Source organism: Pelodiscus sinensis, chromosome 6 (assembly GCF_049634645.1).
Source record: "Pelodiscus sinensis isolate JC-2024 chromosome 6, ASM4963464v1, whole genome shotgun sequence".
Classification (NCBI taxonomy): domain Eukaryota; kingdom Metazoa; phylum Chordata; order Testudines; family Trionychidae; genus Pelodiscus; species Pelodiscus sinensis.
In genome coordinates, this window is record NC_134716.1 from 90,326,205 (window position 1) to 90,345,443 (window position 19,239).

Below are 19,239 nucleotides of genomic sequence, written 5' to 3' on the forward strand. Positions count from 1 at the left end.
TAAACAGATATTAAACCTTAAATACCTAAATTGTCTTTGTGTGCTTTTGTTTTAAAAACCAAATACATTGCAGTTATATTCCATTATCTTTTGACTGAAGATTTTGCATAATTATGTATATACTTAAAAATACTATATATGCTTATGATTTATTGTGGGAAATTAGAATATTGTTAAATAAGGGAAGAGAATCAACTTCAGATTTTATATTCAACAATTTGATACTTTAAAAAAATCAGTGAAACATTCTTTAATTAATAATTTATGTTGGGAATAGGCTTTATATCTTTTAGATAAGCAGCTCTAATGGCATCAGTATATCCATTTTTTCTTAATTAAAACAGATAAAATAGGTTTTTATGCGTATTTTGAATCTCATTCTCTTGATCTTCCAGCGTCTAATAAACAAATTAATGAATACACCACATGAACCATATTTGACAATCAGTGACTCGTTCTGGCCACCTTATGTTGAACTGCTGCTGCGATATGGAATTGCACTGAGACATCCAGAGGATCCAAATAGAATACGCTTAGAAGCCTTTCATCAGTAAAGACAGCTTTGTGACTATTTAAAAAAATGAATGTGTTGAAGTAATACTCATACTTTAAAAATGTGTGTATAAGTCTTTGGGTGTTAATTTCTTCTGCTTGGACAGAGAGTGTGTTTTGATAAACCATACCTGTTTTAAGTTCAGTTACTTATGAATCTTGTGAAATGACAAAACTTCCTTTTAACTTCAAATGATAGCCTTTCATCCCATAGTTGTTGACTTTGATAGTAATTACTATACTGTAAAATTAGGTAGTGCTTGTGTTCTTGAAAACTTTCAGACTGCTTAGATCATATTCAAATTCAAGTTAAAAGACTATTGTACACAGACAAAATTATTAAATTTGTTTTTTGTTGATTAATTTTTAAAAAATGCTGGCCGTATGACATGTTTGTTTTCTTATGTAGTGCTGCTTTGAGCTTTGTCGATTACTTATGTTGGTAAAAGTTTTGTCAGTCAGGGGTCTGAAAAAAACAACCGTCACTGAAAAAAGTTTTTGACAAAAGTACTTGTGAGGCTAGTGCTGTGTTGGCTAGGATATTAACATGTATTTGTGTACACGTTAACACATGGTTTCACACACCTTCCGCCCCACTGGTGATCATGGGGAGCTGACTTAAAAGCAGGTTCCCCACAAACACCGGCTTCTGTGGAGCCACCTCCACCCCCAATCCTTCCCTATCACTGCTGTTCTCTTCCTCCTCCTCCCCCGCATGTAAATGTTTAATTGCTAAAAATGTCAGCTGTTACACATTCGTACAAATACATGTATTTGTACATCCTTAGTGTTGGCAGAAGTCATACTCTCACCAACTTAACTACCATTGCTCATTAGCTGTGGTTTAAGTGTGCCAGTGGTATAGCTCTCTCCAAATGGCATAGAGTAGCTGCATGGGAGACCTTACAGCAGCGCAGCAGTAGTAGTACATCTGTGCTGCTGTAAGACACAGCTGTGGTGTTACTCTAATTCTCTTACTTGCTTTTAATATTTATGCTATATTTCTGTGCCGTCAAAGCTTGAACTATCTTAATTCTGTTTGTAGGTTTGAAGACGAGCAGTCTGAATTTTAAAAATATTGAGAAGTAGCTTGTTGCAAATTTGTTGCTCTCAGTATGCCTTATGACCAATAGCAGAGAACAATGTTGGGTTAGCAATAAACATTCAAGGGATTCCATAGATCTTTTTGTGCTCAGAGTTGGAGATTGTCTATCATGACATTTTGTGTGGGTTATATTTTGCAGATGCTGGTTGATGTTGGTGGCATGTGATATATGTAATAGGTCAAACTAGATCAGAGGTCCACAAACTAGGGTCTGTTCCCTAAAGGGACATGGAGAAATGTTCAGGGGGGCATTGTTGACCTGGGCCTGCCAGTATGATAGGGATGGGAAGGAAGCATTGTCCCACCTACGGCTCTACTCTGGCCCTAGCTCCTGGCCCTGCACCCAGCCCAGTCTCCAGCCTTGGCTTTTTACCCAAGCCAAGGATTCCCATGCACTCCGTATCATCACACTCTTTTAGGTAAAGCAAAAGTTTATGAACTACAAAAGATATATTTAAAGTGGTTCTTCTTCAAGTGGTTGCTCATGTCCATTCGAATCAGGTGTGCGCACCGTGTGCACCGTGTCTTCCGGAGCATTTTCCCTAGCGGTACCTTTAGCGACAGCAGGGCGCCTCTTGGGATGATGCTGCTATGGCGGAGCATAAGTACCCCTGCTGGCACTCCCCCTCCTCAGTTCTTTCTTACCGCCCATGACGGTCGTTGGAGCGTCTCTCTCCGTTAGAGTAGTTAATGGTTCCCATTTCTCTTAGTGTTGTAAATAGTTCAAATTAGTTAGATAGTTGGCAGTTTTTTGTTTTTTCCTTCTTCCCTCTCGGGGTGAGGAATGCCTGGGCCGCAAGGCTTTAAGGCTTGCGCTAAATTTGTGCCCAAGTGAGACCCTCATGATAACTGTTTAAAGTGTTTGGGTGAGGGTCACCTAGCAGACGCCTTTAAGATCTGCAGGTCGTTCAAGCAGCGCACAAAGAATAGCTATATATTTTGTCTTCCCTTTGTTGATAAACAAACCAACTTGTTTTGCTGTGCCTGACAAAAGTTTGTTGTTATCTTGCATCAAACGTTGGACTACGCACGGTGGTGATGTCTGCAGAAAAAAGGTAATCCAATTGTGCTTCATCATATTCCCATAACATTCGCTGCTTGTCTCCTGCAATTATTTTTCTCATAACATAACCATGACCAGTGCAAATAACAGTGAGGACATAATATACCTTTGGTTTACTCCACTTGTCATTAATGGTATCAATACTTCTCTCTCTCCTGGAAATGTCTTATTGGAAAAATTACACATTATTCCTAGGATTTTATTTGCTTTGTTCACAGTATGCCAAAGTCCTTGCTAACGCCCTAACCCAGGGACCCCTTCTTCAGCCACAAATCAACTGGACCCTCTCTTGTGCCATCTCCCATGTTTTTTATTGTTCAGACTAGAAGATGGTGGGAAATGAGTTACAGAGCTTTTTGTTTGCAGCAAACTCAGTTAGCCTCTCTAGCTGGGTAGGGAGCACATTCAGCCACTCTCTAGCTCCTCCCCTTCCATTTCCCTTCTAGCTGTCTTATCTAACTCTTTGCTATGCTAATGAGGCCCATGGCTGTTTCCAATTAGCTCCTCAGGCATGGGCTTGCTCAGCTGGCTTCAACTGCCTTTTTCAGCCAGTCTATAGTGGCAGAGCTTTGGCTTAGCCAGCAGCCTATCACAACAGCCATATCATATTGAGATGGCTCATAGTCATTTGTGATCAACTCGTGCACCCAAGTCCCTCTCTTCTATCACTTGCATCTTGTAAGGCCCTGCAGAAATTCTTATTATTAGACCTTTAGTTCATGATCTTACTACTTTGTACTGTTGAATTTCTTCCCATTTCTGTCACTCCAGCAGTCAGAATCTTTAGATCTCCCTATATGATACAAGGACGATAAAGCCATTGCGGATAAACTAAATGATTTCTTTGCTTCATTCTTCATGGCTGAGGACATTAGGGAGATTCCCAAATCTGCACCGTCCTTTGTGGGTGATGAATCTGAGGAACTGTCCCAGATTGAAGTGTCATTAGAAGAGGTTTTGGAACAAATAGAAAAACTTAATGTTAACAAATCTCCTGGACCGGATGGCATTCATCCAAGGTTTCTAAAAGAACTCAAATGGGAAATTGCTGAACTATTACCTGTGGTTTGTAACCTATCCTTTAAATCGGCTTCTGTACCTAATGATTGGAAGGTAGCCAACGTGACGCCAATATTTAAAAAGGGCTCTAGAGGCGATCCTGGCAATTACAGACCGGTAAGTCTAACTTCAGTACCGGGCAAATTAGTCGAAACAATAGTAAAGAATAAAATTGTGAATCATGTAGAAGAACATAATTTGTTGGACAAAAGTCAACATGGTTTCTGTAAAGGGAAATTCTGTCTTACTAATCTATTAGAGTTCTTTGAAGGGGTTAACAAACATGCAGACAAGGGGGATCCAGTAGATACAGTATACTTAGATTTTCAAAAAGCCTTTGACAAGGTCCCTCACCAAAGGCTCTTGTGTAAATTACATGGCCATGGGATAAGCGGGAAGGTCCTTTCTTGGATTGAGAACTGGCTAAAAGACAGGAAACAAAGGGTAAATTTTCAGAATGGAGAGGGGTAACTAGTGGTGTCCCCCAAGGGTCAGTCCTGGGACCAATCCTTTTCAACTAATTCATAAATGATCTGGAGAAAGGGGTAAGCAGTGAGGTGGTAAAGTTTGCGGATGATACCAAACTGTTTAGGATAGTCAAGACAGAAGCAAACTGTGAGGGACTCCAAAAAGATTTCATCAAACTGAGTGATTGGCCAACAAAATGGCAAATGAAATTTAATGTGGATAAGTGTAAAGTAATGCACATTGGGAAAAATAACCCCAACTATACGTAAAGTATGATGGGAGCTAATTTGGCTATTACAAATCAGGAAACAGATCTTGAAGTTATCGTGGACAGTTCTCTAAAAACTTCCACACAGAGTGCAGCGGCGGTCAAAAAGGCAAATAGGATGCTAGGAATTATTAAGAAAGGGATAGAAAATAAGACACAGAATATCTTACTGACCCTGTATAAAACTATGGTATGCCCACATCCTGAATACTATGTACAGATGTGGTGGTCTCGCCTCAAAGATATTTTGGCCTTGGAAAGGGTTCAGAAAAGGGCAGCTAAAATTATTAGGGGTTTAGAACGGGTCCCATATGAAGAGAGGTTAAAGCGACTGGGACTTTTCAGTTTAGAACAGAGGAGACTGAGGGGGATATGATAGCGGTATATAAAATCATAAGTGGTGTGGAGAGGGCGGATTAAAAAAAAGTTATCTATTAGTTCCCATAATAGAAGAACTAGAGGACACCAAATGAAATTAATGGGTAGCAGGTTTAAAACTAATAAAAGAAAGTTCTTCACACAGCGTGTAGTCAACCTGTGGACCTCCTTGCCAGAGAAGGCTGTGAAGGCTAGGACTGTAACAGAGTTTAAAGGGAAGCTAGATAATTTCATGGAGGTTAGGTCCATAAAAGGCTATTAACCAGGGGATAGAAATAGTGTCCCTGGCCTCTGTTCGTCAGATGCTGGAGAAGGATGGCAGGGGAGACACATTGCTTGATCATTATCTTCGGTCCACCCTCTCTGGGGCACCTGGTGCTGGCCACTGTCGGCAGACAGGCTACTGGGCTAGATGGACCTTTGGTCTGACCCAGTACGGCCGTTCTTATGTTCCGCCTCTGTATTGCCTCTACTGGACTTTTGTAACATCAGCAAATATCATTCGCAGACCCTCTCCTTTTTGTGCCAACTTTATTAAATTATTGAATAAGATTGATCCCCAAACCAATTGTTGAGGCACTCCACTAGTAACCTTTCTCCAGTCTGATAGTTTACCTCAGCACAACCCATTACCCTTTCCCATTTAGACAGTTCCATGTGATCTCACAGTACTCATATTAATCCTTATTTTCCCTAATTTGCCTAATAATTTCTGATGTGATAACTCTCCCTGTGGTCTTTCTGTATTTAAACTGTCTCTTGGGTCCATTCCATCTTTATTGGTGAGACAATCCCATTTCAGGTCTAGTCTCTTCTACTTTATGAGTAAAGCTGCAGATTTTTTGTGGTATTTTTATTTAAAAAATCACAAAGTAATGGTAAGTTCAGTAAAAGTCTCAGATTTAGTGAGAGATCTGTGACTTTTTTGGTTATTAAAAACTGCCCTGAAAAATGAAGCAGCACCTACTGTTCAGCAGTGCAACCCTAATCCCAATCTGGTCTAGAGAGAAGGCCTAGGTGGTGGGGTTGGGCTGGACTGGAGCATGAGTCCACCCTACTTGTACTCACCCAAGGCACCAGTGGCTACAGCATTACATTGATGGTAGTGAGTTATATTTTCTGTATTGTTCTAGTATATCTTGGTGCAAAATAGTTCCTAAGATTTTTCTGGGAACTACATCTCTCAAAATTAATTTGTCAATAATGAGTCAACATGCCGGTTGCTGATGGCAACTTGACTGAGAACTGCTGACTGCTGTGTTACTGCTGCTGAGGTGAAGGCATCTGCTGAGGCGAATGATGACTTCTGGTAGCAGAGATGGAAGCTTGCTGCTAGGATAGCCACTGCTATGGCTCTCTGCTGTGTAGGATGCTGGAGCAGCAATTGTCCAGAGGAACCTCCGAATTTTGCAGTTACTGATGCTATCAGATGGCTTCTTTTCAGGGAGATTCTTTGCAGGATTCTGTTCCTGACATTGCTTCTGAGTTATCTTCTTCACAGTTTTCTTTCAGTTTCCGCCCTCTTTTATGATCCCAATCCCACTACAGGGTTTAGCTTGTCGGATGTAAGCCTTATGTGTCGGTGGCACATCCATATATCTCTATGGGCTGTGGTTTTTCTGCAGAGTCGTTTCCCACTGGAAGTCCCATATATCCTGTGGCAAAGGTCTTGCCATGCCCCTGGTGGTTAGTGTTTGCCTTAGAGGCTCGCTGTAACCCTTCTTATTGGCTCTGGCTCTTTACTAGAGGCAAAGGTCACAGCCTATTGAGACATCCTCATCATAGGCTAGTCCATAATTTTTGGGGAAATCCCTCTGTAGTCCTGGTATCCCTTCACAGGGGCAGACTCTGTAGTAGCATGGGAAGGGTTGGGGGCAATTTAGGCCCACCAAGTACTCCAGGTTCAGGCCCAGGGATCCTAAGGCATTGGCAATTGGCAACATTTCCTCCACTCCCAGTCTTGCAGCCTTTCCGTGGGCCATTTCCCCAAAAGATCCCTCCCAGTACCTTCTCCCTAATACTTAAGCAATTCTTCCTACTCCTCCAAAGTACTCTTCTCACTCCTAGTCTCTACCTCTCTTAGTGCACCTCTTTACTCTCAGTGCTTGGCTTCCTCTTTTGCCCTGCCTGAGGGGAAGCCTATTAAGCTGCCAGCAGCAGGCCTTAATTGGCTGCAGATGCCCTGATTAGTTTGAAGCTTTGGGCATGCTTAATTGGCCCCAGGTGCTTGTCTGCTTGCCTTGATTACATGGCAGCAGTGCCTGGCTAGTTCTCTTATGGAACAGAAAAATATCCAATTTCCTGGATATTTGCCTTCCACAATGCTATTATAGCCAACTGCCCTGGATCTGTCACAATCCCTAGGGACTTTTCCTGAGGCATTCCCAACTAGATGTCCCATATATTCCTACTGAACTCTGTGTATTCCTACTGGGTTTTGCTGAGTCATTCTCCACCAGAAGTGGAGTATTCTACTAGGTCCTAGGAAATGGAATTGTTTTGTAATCCTGTCTTTCTTTAGAGATGGAATCTTCTGCAAGAAATGGAACTATCCATTATACCAAATGTAATGGAGTCCTCCATTACCTTGCCCTTATTCTGCCATTATTAAATTTACTAATTTAAATTATTAATTTCTTTCTAAATTAATCCTTAATTTTAAAACTAACTACTGTTTCATGGGTCCTGACACTAGAATCATAGAATCATAAAACTGGAAGGGACCTCAAGAGGTCATCAATTTCAGCCCCCTGCCCTCATGGCAGGACCAAGGACTGTCTAGATCATCCCTGGCAGGTATCTGTCTAACCTGCTCTAAAATATCTGGACTGATGGCGATTCCACAGCCCCCCTAGTCAATTTATTCTAGTATTTAACCACCCTGACAGGAAAATGACGGGGCTGCTGCTGACACAGCAAAGATGAGGGAGGGGGGAAAGAAATGATAAAATTTAGGGTGGAGGGGAGACCAAGAAAATACAGGGGGGAGAGAGATTCTTAGGAAGACCAGTTGTGACTCAGCCTTCCCCAAGTCCCATATAGTGTTTTTTTTCTGGTATCTATTTAATGTCCAACCTAAACCTTCCTTTCTGCATTTTAAGCCCATTGTGTCTTGTCCTATGCTTAGAAGCCAAGAAGAGAACAATTTTTCTCCCTTCTTGTAACACCCTTTTAGATTCTTGAAAACTGCTATCATTTCCCCTTTAAGTTTTCTCGTTTCTAAACTAAACAAGCCCAGTTTTAGTTTTCCCTCATAGCTTATCTTTTCTAGACCTTTAATCATTTTTGTGACTCTTCTCTGGACCTGCTCCAGTTTCTCCACATCTTTCTTGAAATGTGGTGCCCAGAACTGGACACAATATTCCAATTGATGCCTAATCAGTGCAGAGTAGAGCAGAAAAACTACTTCTCATGTCTTGCTCACAAGACTCCTGTTAATACATCCCAGAATCATGTTTGCTTTTTTTGCAACGGCGTTACACTGTTGACTCATGTTTAGCTAGTAGTCCACTATGATCGCTACCTAGATCCCTTCCTAGACAGTCACTTCCCATTCTGTATGGGTGAAACCAATTGTTCCTTCCTAAGTGGAGTACTTTACATTTGTCCTTATTAAACCTCATCCTATTTACTTCAGGCCATTTTTCCAGTTTTTACAGATCATTTTGAACTACGACCCTATCCTCCAAAGCACTTGTAACCCTTCCCAGCTTGTTACCATCTGCAGATTTAATAAGCAAACTCTCTATGCTATCATCTAAATTGTTGATGAAGATACTGAACAGAACTGGTCAGCATGAATGTGAACCTTTAATAACTACTCTCTGAGAACGGTTGTTCAGCCAGTTATGCACTCACCTTGTAGGTTGCATTTCCCAGTTTTATTGATAAGGTCATGCAAGACCATATCAGATGCCTTACTAAAATCTAGATATACCATGTTCACTGCTTCTCCCTTATCCACAAGACTCATTATCTTATCAAAGAAAGCTATCAGATTGGCTTGACATGATCTGTTCTTTACAAATCCATGCTGGCTATTACTGTTACCTTATTATCTTCCAGATGTTTGCAGATGGATTCCTTAATTACTTGCTCCATTATCTTCCCTAGTACAGAAGTTAAACTGACTGGTCTGTAGTTTCCTGGGTGGTTCTTATTTCCCTTTTTATAGATGAGCACTATATTTGCCCTTTTCCAATCTTCTGGAATCTCTCCCAACTTCCAGGATTTTTGAAAGATGATAGTTAAAGGCACAGATATCTCCTCTAGGATGCATTTCATCAGACCCTGGTGACTTGCAGACATCTTTTTGTAACTTTTCTAAGTAATTTTAACTCGTTCTTTTATTTTAACTTGTAAACCTACCCCATTTCCACTAGCATTCTCTATGTTTGGCATCCCGTCATGATGCATCTTCTTGACTAAGAACATAAGAACGGCCATACTGGGTCAGACCAAAGGTCAATCTAGCCCAGTATCCTGTCTGCCAACAGTGGCCAGCACCAGGTGCCCCAGAGAGGGTGGACCGAAGACAATGATCAAGCAATTTGTCTCCTGCCATCCCTCTCCAGCCTCTGACAAACAGAGGCCAAGGACACCATTTTATCCCCTGGCTAATAGCCTTTTATGGACCTAACCTCCATGAAATTATCTAGCTTCTCTTTAAACTCTATTATAGTCCTAGCCTTCACAGCCTCCTCTGGCAAGGATTTCCACAGATTGACTACACGCTGTGTGAAGAAGAACTTTCTTTTATTAGTTTTAAACATGTTCCCTATTAATTTCATTTGGTGTCCTCTAGTTCTTCTATTTAGGGAACTAATAAATAACTTTTCTTTATCGGCCCTCTCCACACCACTCATGATTTTATAGACCTCTATCATATCCCCCTTCAGTCTCCTCTATTCTAAACTGAAAAGTCCCAGTTGCTTTAACCTCTCCTCATATGGGACCCATTCCAAACCCCTAATCATTTTAGTTGCCCTTTTCTGAACCCTTTCCAAGGCCAAAATATCTTTTTTGAGGTGAGACCACCACATCTGTACACAGTATTCAAGACCTGGGCGTACCATAGTTTTATACAGGGGCAGTAAGATATTCTGTGTCTTATTTTCTGTCCCTTTCCTAATAATTCCTAGAATCCTGTTTGCCTTTTTGACCCTCCTGGCGGCACCATCTTTGCAGCCAGGCATTCACATAGACGATGCACTTGTCTCTGTTATCACCCTTTTCATGTCTAATTGAGAGTGTCATAATTTTTCTAATTTAAGTCCCTTCTGAGGTTTTTCTTCAAGCTTTCAATTAAGGCAATTCAAATAAGTGAGGCAAAATCTTTAAATTTTCTTCAAGAAGTGTCTCTGTGGGTGCTCTACCTTTAGGTGCATTACCGCTGCTGCTACTCTGATCAGAGATTTGTGATAGCAGTGCCTGTGGTAAGCTGCGTGCACAGAGTGGTAGTACATGAGATCTGAAGCGGCTACTTTGCATGCTCAGCCAACCATCTCTTCAGTTCCTTTTCAGCCGCCGTCAGCTTCAATCGCAGCTCAGCAGTCACCCGTTTACCTCACTGAGAATTTACATAGTGTAGATAGTTACACACCTGTTACCACAGAATTTGTTTTAATAGTTAATAGTCATTAGTTCTGCTTACTTCCGTAGCCATAGTTTAAAAAAAATTCTCTTCACTTAGAATAGAAGTAGTAAGAAAATTGAACCTCAGTGATACTAACACGCTGAAACCTTGCCTTCCTGGGACATGCCTGGCTCATCCAGTTTTAAAAGGTGCACAAGCTGCAGGCTGTCCATTTCTATTTCTGCTGGGCATGAACAGTGAGTTTGCTGTTTGGGTGAGGAGCACCCCACAGAACAGTGCCCTTTATGCAAAAAGCTTACATTCTGAACAAGAAAAGCCAGGGAGTTATAATTAAAAATTGTTTGTATGGAGAAAAAGACTTGACTGGCTTCAGACCCCAACCCCACCACCGCACCCAGGCAGCCACCTCTGGGGCAGGATCAGAGCGAGGAGCTCACACTAAGTCGATCCCAAAGGACTGTGAAAAGGCTCAAGAGCTAAAAAAGAGGTTCTTTTCCTTCCCAGGGACAGACTCGCCTTCAAGGAAGCTTCTTCTCCACAAGAGTATTGTCTCCATACCCTCAATGCAAAAAGGGTTGGACAAGCAGTCTGGCAACAAAGCCGGCAGCAATAAAAGCCGTGACCCCAAGCATAAGGCTCCCACCTCATCACAGACACTGGCAGAGGCAAAATGCAAAGCCTCAATGCCAGCACCGAGCAAAAGGCCACTAGCACTGACCACAACACATACAAAGGTGCATCTGGAAGCGGCACCGAGCAGCACAACAGTAGCTTTGGAACCAACAAAATAGTTGGGGCCGATGACACACAAAAAAAGGTGCCACTGAATCAAACGCCGCTGCAGACACCATGAGCTCTGCTGGTTCCTCTGCTGAGACAGTAATTTACAACTGCTGGGGAACTCTGTTACTTCTGTATCAGGAATACCATTATTTGGCACTGATGGTACCCCGAATACATCCAGGCATAAATTTTCATCCACCCTGGCCACATCAGTGGCTTCGATATTTAGTGATGAGGATGATGATTTGTATTCTCAGACATATTTACTAAGGCACTCCTTGCCCAAGCCTAACCAACAGTGGCAACCACCGTAGTGGCTCCCACCACCTATCTCGCCCAATTGGCTGTACTGGGACCCATGGGCTGCATAAAGAACACAGCAGCTACGGCAACCACAGCATCCATCTCCAGCCCCAAAATCGCATGCACCAACAGTACAGTCTCCAGATAGATACAGTTCAGACACAGAAGAAGAGGATGTAGACATTATGTGTGACGATTACATACCTTGTTCATCTCCATCTATGCACATCTCATCAGCGTCCCCTGACGATACAATCATGCCCCACCACCGACCTCTGGGGATGATTTTAGATCATCCCAAGAACTTTTTAAGAGAGTTGCAGACACATTGTTGATTTCCCTGACTGCTATGCCAGACGCACAACATAAAGTGACAAACATTTTACATGCATCTCCACATATGAAATTAGTGATCCCCATGAATGAGGCTCTCATGGACCCAGCCAAAAATATCTGACAGATGCCCGCTACAGTATCACCGACTGCAAGAGGTCAGATCGGAAATACTAAGTTGCTCCTAAAAGAGCAGACTTCCTGTTCTCCCACCCAATCCCAAATTCCCTTGTTGTAGAGGTGGTAAATCAAAGGGGGAAACAGTAGGCTACCCGAACCGTCCCCTATGACAGGTACTGGAAGAGGTTGGACACGATGGGGAGAAAAACATATTCATCTGCAAGTCTCCAGCTGAGAATAGCCAATTATTTGGCACTATTAGCAAAATACAAGCATCACATTTTTGACCAATTAGCTACTTTTATCGAATCCCTTCCAGATAACGAAAAGGATCAGTTCAAGTCAAATCTAAATGAAGGGGCACTAATTTCTAGGACAGCCTTAGAGGCTGCACTGGATTCTGCAGACACAGCAGCCAGATCCTTTGCCTCCACAGTGGTAGTGAGGTGAGCATCCTGGCTTCAGCTCTCAGGATTCCCAAGAGAACTCTAAGCAATAGTTGAGAACTTGCCGTTCGAGGGTACTAAGCTCTTTGCTGAATCCACAAACTTCCTAACTGTCAAGGTGGTTGAACACTAGAATAAATTGCCTAAGGAGGTTGTGGAATCTCGATCATGGGGGATATTCAAGACCAGGTTGGATAGACATCTATAAGGGATGACATAGAGGGTGCTTGGTCCTGCCATAAGGGCAAGGGACTGGACTTGATGACTTCTCAAGGTCCCTTCCAGTTCTAGTATTCTATGAGTGTACCTCTTGGTCAAGGTGATCATCCTCCAGTCCAGGGGAAGGAAGCTCAATAAAGAAGTTCTCTTCAAATTTGGGGCCTGCTTCTGTTCCCTTATTATGTCATCTCTAGGAGTTCTCTAGGTGGTGTCCACAGACTCCTTCATAGAACAGTGGGCACTATCTGGATTTCTCTGCTCAATATTCCTGCCTGAGTTCCTCCTCCTAAATCTATTACCCTCACCCTTGTGGTGTTTTCTCATTTTTGTACCCGTTTGTCTTCTAGAATCTGTATTCCCCTTGCCCAAATCCGAGAAGGCATGCCTTCATTCTGGGCGGGCTTATGTTCACCATCCCAGGATTCAACTAGGCTGCCCTACTCTAAGTAAGTTTACATTAATATAGTTTTCTATATTAAATAAAACATACTTAAAATACAAAGCTCTGCTCAAAATGAGGTTAAAATATTCTAGTTACTAACAGTCTTAAACATCTGCTGTTAAGTTTATATAATGCACAGTTGAGATAAAGCCTCTGTTATCAAGTTATTGCAGGTAACTTGCAATATCCTGAGTTTAGCAAAATATATCTTGTTTCCAGTTTCTCTCACACTTATAATGCTGATGTTACTTATATTTTCTCAGGCCACATCTTCAGTTGTACTATTACCATTTCATCTGCATGGTACCAACTTTTCTCTTGATTTGTTATGTAATTATTCCACTAAATGGTTTTGGCTAATTTTTTGACATTTGAAGTTGAATTTTTAGTAAGTTGCTACAGTTTTCATTATGGCTGCCTCTTAGGGAAGCAGTGGCTTTGAAGGGGCTGATTGTCATCATTTGTGTGTTTGAAGTTTCTAGCAGATACCCGATTTGCTTGCTTTCTTAAAAGAGGACAGGCGGTGGTAATGAAGCAGTATAATGACTGAGCCTCAATATTGTGTGGCAGTCATAATCCTAGAAAAAAGTCAATATGCTTTATATCCAAATACACATTGCAAAAGTTCAGAAGTGTAGTGTTACCTGTTTACCTTACTTTTTAAAATAGGGTTTCTAAAGTCTATTAAATCATAGATAAAATATAGTGTTGTAGTTATACACTAAATTTGCACCTTTTTTCACTGAGTCTTCCCCCCCCCCCACCACACACCCTCTTTAGACTGAAGACAACCAGTTAATGTGCTTTTGAAAGAGAGCAGTAAATACTTAATTCTTTTTTGCTGTATAACTATAACATTATTAAACAGATTGATTCATCTTTTTTCTTGGTTTTCAAAGGTGAGATTCCATTGATTAAGCCACTGAGTCTTACTTGCATAATCTTCAGGAAAACTAACACTATAGTTCAAGTTGTTTCCAGGGTAAACAATGAACATTCCAAGGCACCTCGGCAGTGCTGAACTACCCGTAATTATAATCAGCCATACTTACAAAAACTTCTTTGTTCTGCACAAGTTTTAAATTCTGTACTTTACAAAATTTATTATGTCAAATGAAACTTAATCTTGCCTTCTCTTTTTGGCAAAAAATGCTATTTGCAGGTGCTTCCAAATGAGCTTTTGGGTTATAGTGAGCCAAGACAAATGTAATTTTGATGGTATTTCTATTGTAACTGAATTTTAGGACCCATTTACATGCATAGCTAGGGGCTGTTTCAAGCAGACATATTTAAAATACAAATTACTCTGGATTAATGTAGAATATTTGGTCATTACAGTCCTTTACTATTTATAATAAATAGTTTCCTCATCAGTCAGTTACTCAAGTTTCTCCAATGTTATGAAGTACTTTTGTTTGCTAAAGGAAACACTGGGGATTTCTGATTGGCAAAGAGTTAAGTTGTTGTTCTTAGTGGAATGATCTTCCAGAGGTGTATTTTCCAGAATTCTAAATTAGCTGCTAAAAATTCACGCCCTGAAGAATAATCCCATTGTTCAAAATACATTGGTACCTACATCTTTTTTATGTCTTATTTCTTTAATAGGGTCAGAACTGTTGCTTTTCCTCTGTGGATTTTGCACCTGATGTAAAGCTCATAAGAGAAAATTGCTATACCATTGACTATGTCCAAACACCAGGTATTATCTTATAAAACGTGAGTGTGTGTTTAAGTGTAACCTGGTGCACTGATGTCTGCTTCAGTGATCTAACTCTATTTTAAAGGTGGAACAACATTTTATTTTATATCTTCCCTTAATGGAGCCATAGTGTGTCTTTTACTAATATGGAGGCTTTTGTTTCATGGCAAGTCTTCACAGTTTCTTAAATTTATATATTGGATTAGGTGCAGAACTTGTTGGTTATAGTTCTGCAACAGTGAAATGAGCTTTAAGATTAATGACTCTGTTGTAGTTAAGAAAAGAACCTAAAGGTTAAAGTAATCAGGAATAAAATGGCTTAATAAAAGGGGAGTATATCTTTCCTCATTTAAAAAAAAAAAGTGAAGATGCTGAAGTGAGCTGAATTTAGATTTAAATAATATGTTTCATATAGTTCTCCCACCTATGTGTAGTATTGTTAATGTACATGAATTTTGGACAAATGCAAAACTTCTTTCAAATGCAATATTTAGTTCTGTTTCTGTATCATATCCAAAAGCTTTTCAGGGCAGGGAATCTGACTTACTGGACGTTTGTAATGTATATTGTTAAGTGCTTTTAAACAATAATACCATTTATTTTATTAACCACGATTTTTATAGTTAGGAACTTTTAAAAAGAAAATACCCATATTCTGTTGTCAATTATGCCAAGTAAATAGGAAGGCCTGGTCTACACTAGGACTTTACATCGCCCTTAGCCCCATACAGTCGATTTTCTAAGTGATGCATCCACACTTCCAAGCCTATTGCGTCACTCTTAGGGGCTGCTGAAGTTGATTTATGTACTACAGCTTTTCACCAAGAATAGCACTATTCCTGAGCTTGCATGGTCTGTTATGCAAGTGAGGATGCAACAGTCCTGGAAATTTGATGCCATTGGTCTCCGTGAGGCCTCCACTCTGAGTGCTCTGGCCAGAATTTTTGCCTCTACTGCTTTCCTGTTAAGCTCAAAAAGTCCTGGGAACAGTAGAATGGCCTGTCCCACGTGGTCAGCATTGCGAGCCCATAGCAAGCAGCATGCCATGATACACATGGAGATGAGTTCCTTCAGCATTTTGTTGGACACTGCAATGATTGCGAGCACTCCTGCTCCCACGGGTTCCAGTTACCAGGGGCGCAGAAGATCAACAGCCTGGAGTGTCCAGGAGAACTTGGACCTAATTGAGGTGTGGGGAGATGAAGCCGTCCTGACAGAGTTCAGAATCAGCAAGAAAAATGCCAAGATTTTTGACAGGATGGCAACCTGCTTTGGGATGAAAGGATATTCAGAGACACCCAGCAGTGCAGGGTGAAAATCGAGGCGCTGTACCAGTTGTACCACAAGGTGAAAAAGGAGAGTGGATGCTCTAGGGCAGCATCTCACATGTGCTGTTTCTACAAGCACCTGGATGCTATTCTAGGGGGGTGGTCTGGCCAACTCCTCCAGAGTGGTCGTAGAGTCTGGACAAGACACACCTGACATCAGCCTGGAGGAGAGCGGCATGACGGAGGGGTAGGAGGATGAGTAGACTAACCAACTGCTTATGTCCAAGAGCCAAGAGCTCATCATGACAGTGGAGCCAGTCTCCCCCTCCCAGAATGTCTCCAAGTCTATCAGTGACTCTGGGAAGGGCACTTCTGGTTAGTTGACAAACTTTGTCTAACTATAAGCAGGTTCAAGCAATAAGGTTCAATCAGTGCGGTGCGAGGTGTGGTGTGCTCTCTCTCTGCATATGAAGCGTGGGGGGCACGGAACAGCTTGTTCAAGTGTCTGCAGATGGAATGGGAGTCTTGTGTGCACAGCTCCACGAAGCTCTCTCATAGGAATTCTTTGATCTTTCTCACAAGGCTTTTGGGAATGCCAGCCTTATGCTATCCTCTATGGCAGGACACCTTCCCATGCCAAGCCACCAGTAAGTAGTCTTGTGTCATTGAACCACAAAGCAGTGCAGCATAAAACCTAGATTTATGGTCGCATTCATTCAGCATATGCTCCTAAGCACTTGCTGTGATTTCAGGAAGACTGATATATCGTAGGGCAACCGGGAGGGAGGAGGTGAACCTATTAACACTCTTCCCAGGAGGCTGTGTGTGTTGCACACACATCCTCTTCTCTCCCTTTCACCTCCCAGTGGGCAGGAAATGAAGTAGTGTCCTCAGGCCATGTGTCCCTGACACAGCATGTGCCAGACACAGCAGCAAGCCAACTTGCCCCTTCCCCCTGCTCTATCCCACAGGGGCCTAGCTGGCCTCTTACTGTACCTGCCTGCCTCCAGACTGAGTGTGTCCTGATGCTCCCCAAAGACATTTGGGTACCTGCTGCAAAGTGCCCGCTTTCAAGTGAACATTTGGCCTTGCACAGAATATTTCTCCATTGTTTATAGCAGTAGTTCCCAAACTTTTCGGCATCACGCCCCCCTTCTTGATTATTGAAAAAACCCTCACGCCCCCTCCTCCCCCCCCCCCCCCCAAAAAAAGCAAGCAGCAAAGCTTGAGGGAAAAAAAAAGGAACTGAGCGGGGCAGCAAAACTTGATGGGGGAGGAAGCTGGGTCGCCTTGTGCCCCCCCTGGAATTTCTTCACGCCCCCCAGTTTGGGAACCCATGGTTTATATATAGACCTTCAGTGTATGCCAAGAGATGTGGGTTAGGCTTCACACAATGTATCTCCTGTAATGTCTGTCCTTGTAATTTTTCATTACAGCTTGGACAGCAGCCAGCTTGGTGTATTGTCCACCTCCTACAGCATCTGGCTCTGATTTGCAGGTGCGAACGCATATGGCAGGAGTTGTTCCACAAGCATATGGACTGCATGCACACCTGCATGGCAGCGATCCAAGCAGAACAGCAGGACTGGATCTCTGAGCAGCAGGAGAGGAGAGTCATTAGGGAGCAGCTGGCATGGCAGCACAAGACTGTGTTTGTCCCGCTGACGGCTGTCATGGCGCACGTGGCGACCTGCCTTGAATGGGCCACCTCCAAGAACCCTGCCTTCCCAATTACACCCCAGTTCCTCCTCCAATAGCCCTGTGACTTCCACCCCCAGGAGCCACTGCGGCCCCAGAACATGGTGGTGGGGGTAGGGAGAAGACCCAAGGCAAGCCGAAGCCTCCAGGCCCTCAGGAAGCAGAAGGCAGTTCAACTCCCATTCCTGAGCCCTCTCCCGCCTTCCAGTTCCCAGCTCTGTCCTTTCCCAGCTGTTTTCCCCAAATAAAAACTGTTCTATGGACTCTTTATTGGTTGAATCGCAGAGGTTGGGTGGGGGATTAAAGGGAAACACAGGGAATTCAGGGGCAACTTGTGAAGAGCCACAGGGAAGAGTCTCCAAAGAGGTCTTGCATAGAATTGTCCTTCAAAGTGTCTCTGATTCACACTGACCCTTGCTGTGCTCTCCTTATGGCGCTGGTGTCTGGCTGCTCGAACTCTTGGGCTAGGTGCTCTGCCTCAGCATCACACTCAGCTAGAAAAGTTTTCCCCTTGTTCTTGCACAAGTTTATGGAGCACACAGCAGGCTGACACCACAAAGGGAATGTTGCATTTGCTGAAGTCCAAGTGGGTCAAGAGACTACTAATCCTCTGCTTTACATGTCCAAATGCACATTCCATCACCATTCTGCACTTGCTCAGCCTGTTATTGAACTTCTCCTTGCTGGGTTCCAGACTGGCCGTGCAGGGCTTCATGAGTCATGGGAGCAAGGGGTAGGCTGGTCACCCAGGCTCATTATAGTCACATCCACCTCTCACCAACTCCAGTTGTTCAGTCGGGAAAAAAAGTTCTGTTATGCATCTTTTGGAAGAGTCAGGAGCTGCAAAAGATGTGGGCATCATGCACCTTTCCCATCTATTCCACACTGATGTTGGTGAAGCAGCCTTTGATCCATGAGGGCCTGTAACCTTTCTGGTTGATGTTCTTTGAGGCACAGTGTTCAGGAACCATGATGGGGATGTGTGTTTGGTGTATGGCACCACTGTAGTTAGGGAAGCACACTGATCAGTAGCTGTCTGGCATAGCAAGCTTCCATCGGGCAATTGCCACACGCTTTTCCACAATCAGAGAGGCCTCATGCAGGTATCCTGGCACCTCACTGCAGAGGAAAGTCATTCATACAGTTCCAGGAACGTGGCCTTGTGCATGCAGAAGTTCTGTAACCACCGCTGATTGTCCCATATCTGCATCACGATGTGGTCCCACCAGTCTGAGCTCATCTCTAGCACCAGAACTGGTGTTGCACTATGTCCAGAGAATTGACTGGTGGATGCGCTAGCAAGAGCGTCAAGCCTTGCTGGAACGATGCTTCCATGTCACACCGAGCTTCGTCCTTGTCCTCTTCCTGACAGAGCACCATGTGTACGCTTTCAAAGCACAGTACCATTAGGCACACTACGACACATATAAGCATGACAA

General features: G+C 42.7%; 1 protein-coding gene across 4 annotated transcripts in view; it reads left to right on the top strand.

The window, feature by feature from the left end:
• Nucleotides 1–17,302, top strand: part of CENPK (centromere protein K) — a 102,312-nt gene extending 85,010 nt beyond the window's left edge. For all 4 annotated transcript variants that reach the window (XM_006117003.4, XM_075932390.1, XM_075932391.1 and 1 more), the window contains one exon: nucleotides 396–17,302. In XM_006117003.4, the coding sequence (XP_006117065.1) occupies nucleotides 396–554 (159 nt within the window). In that variant the 3' untranslated portion in view covers nucleotides 555–17,302. The remainder of the gene's footprint in view (nucleotides 1–395) is intronic.
• Nucleotides 17,303–19,239: the final 1,937 nt, after the last annotated feature.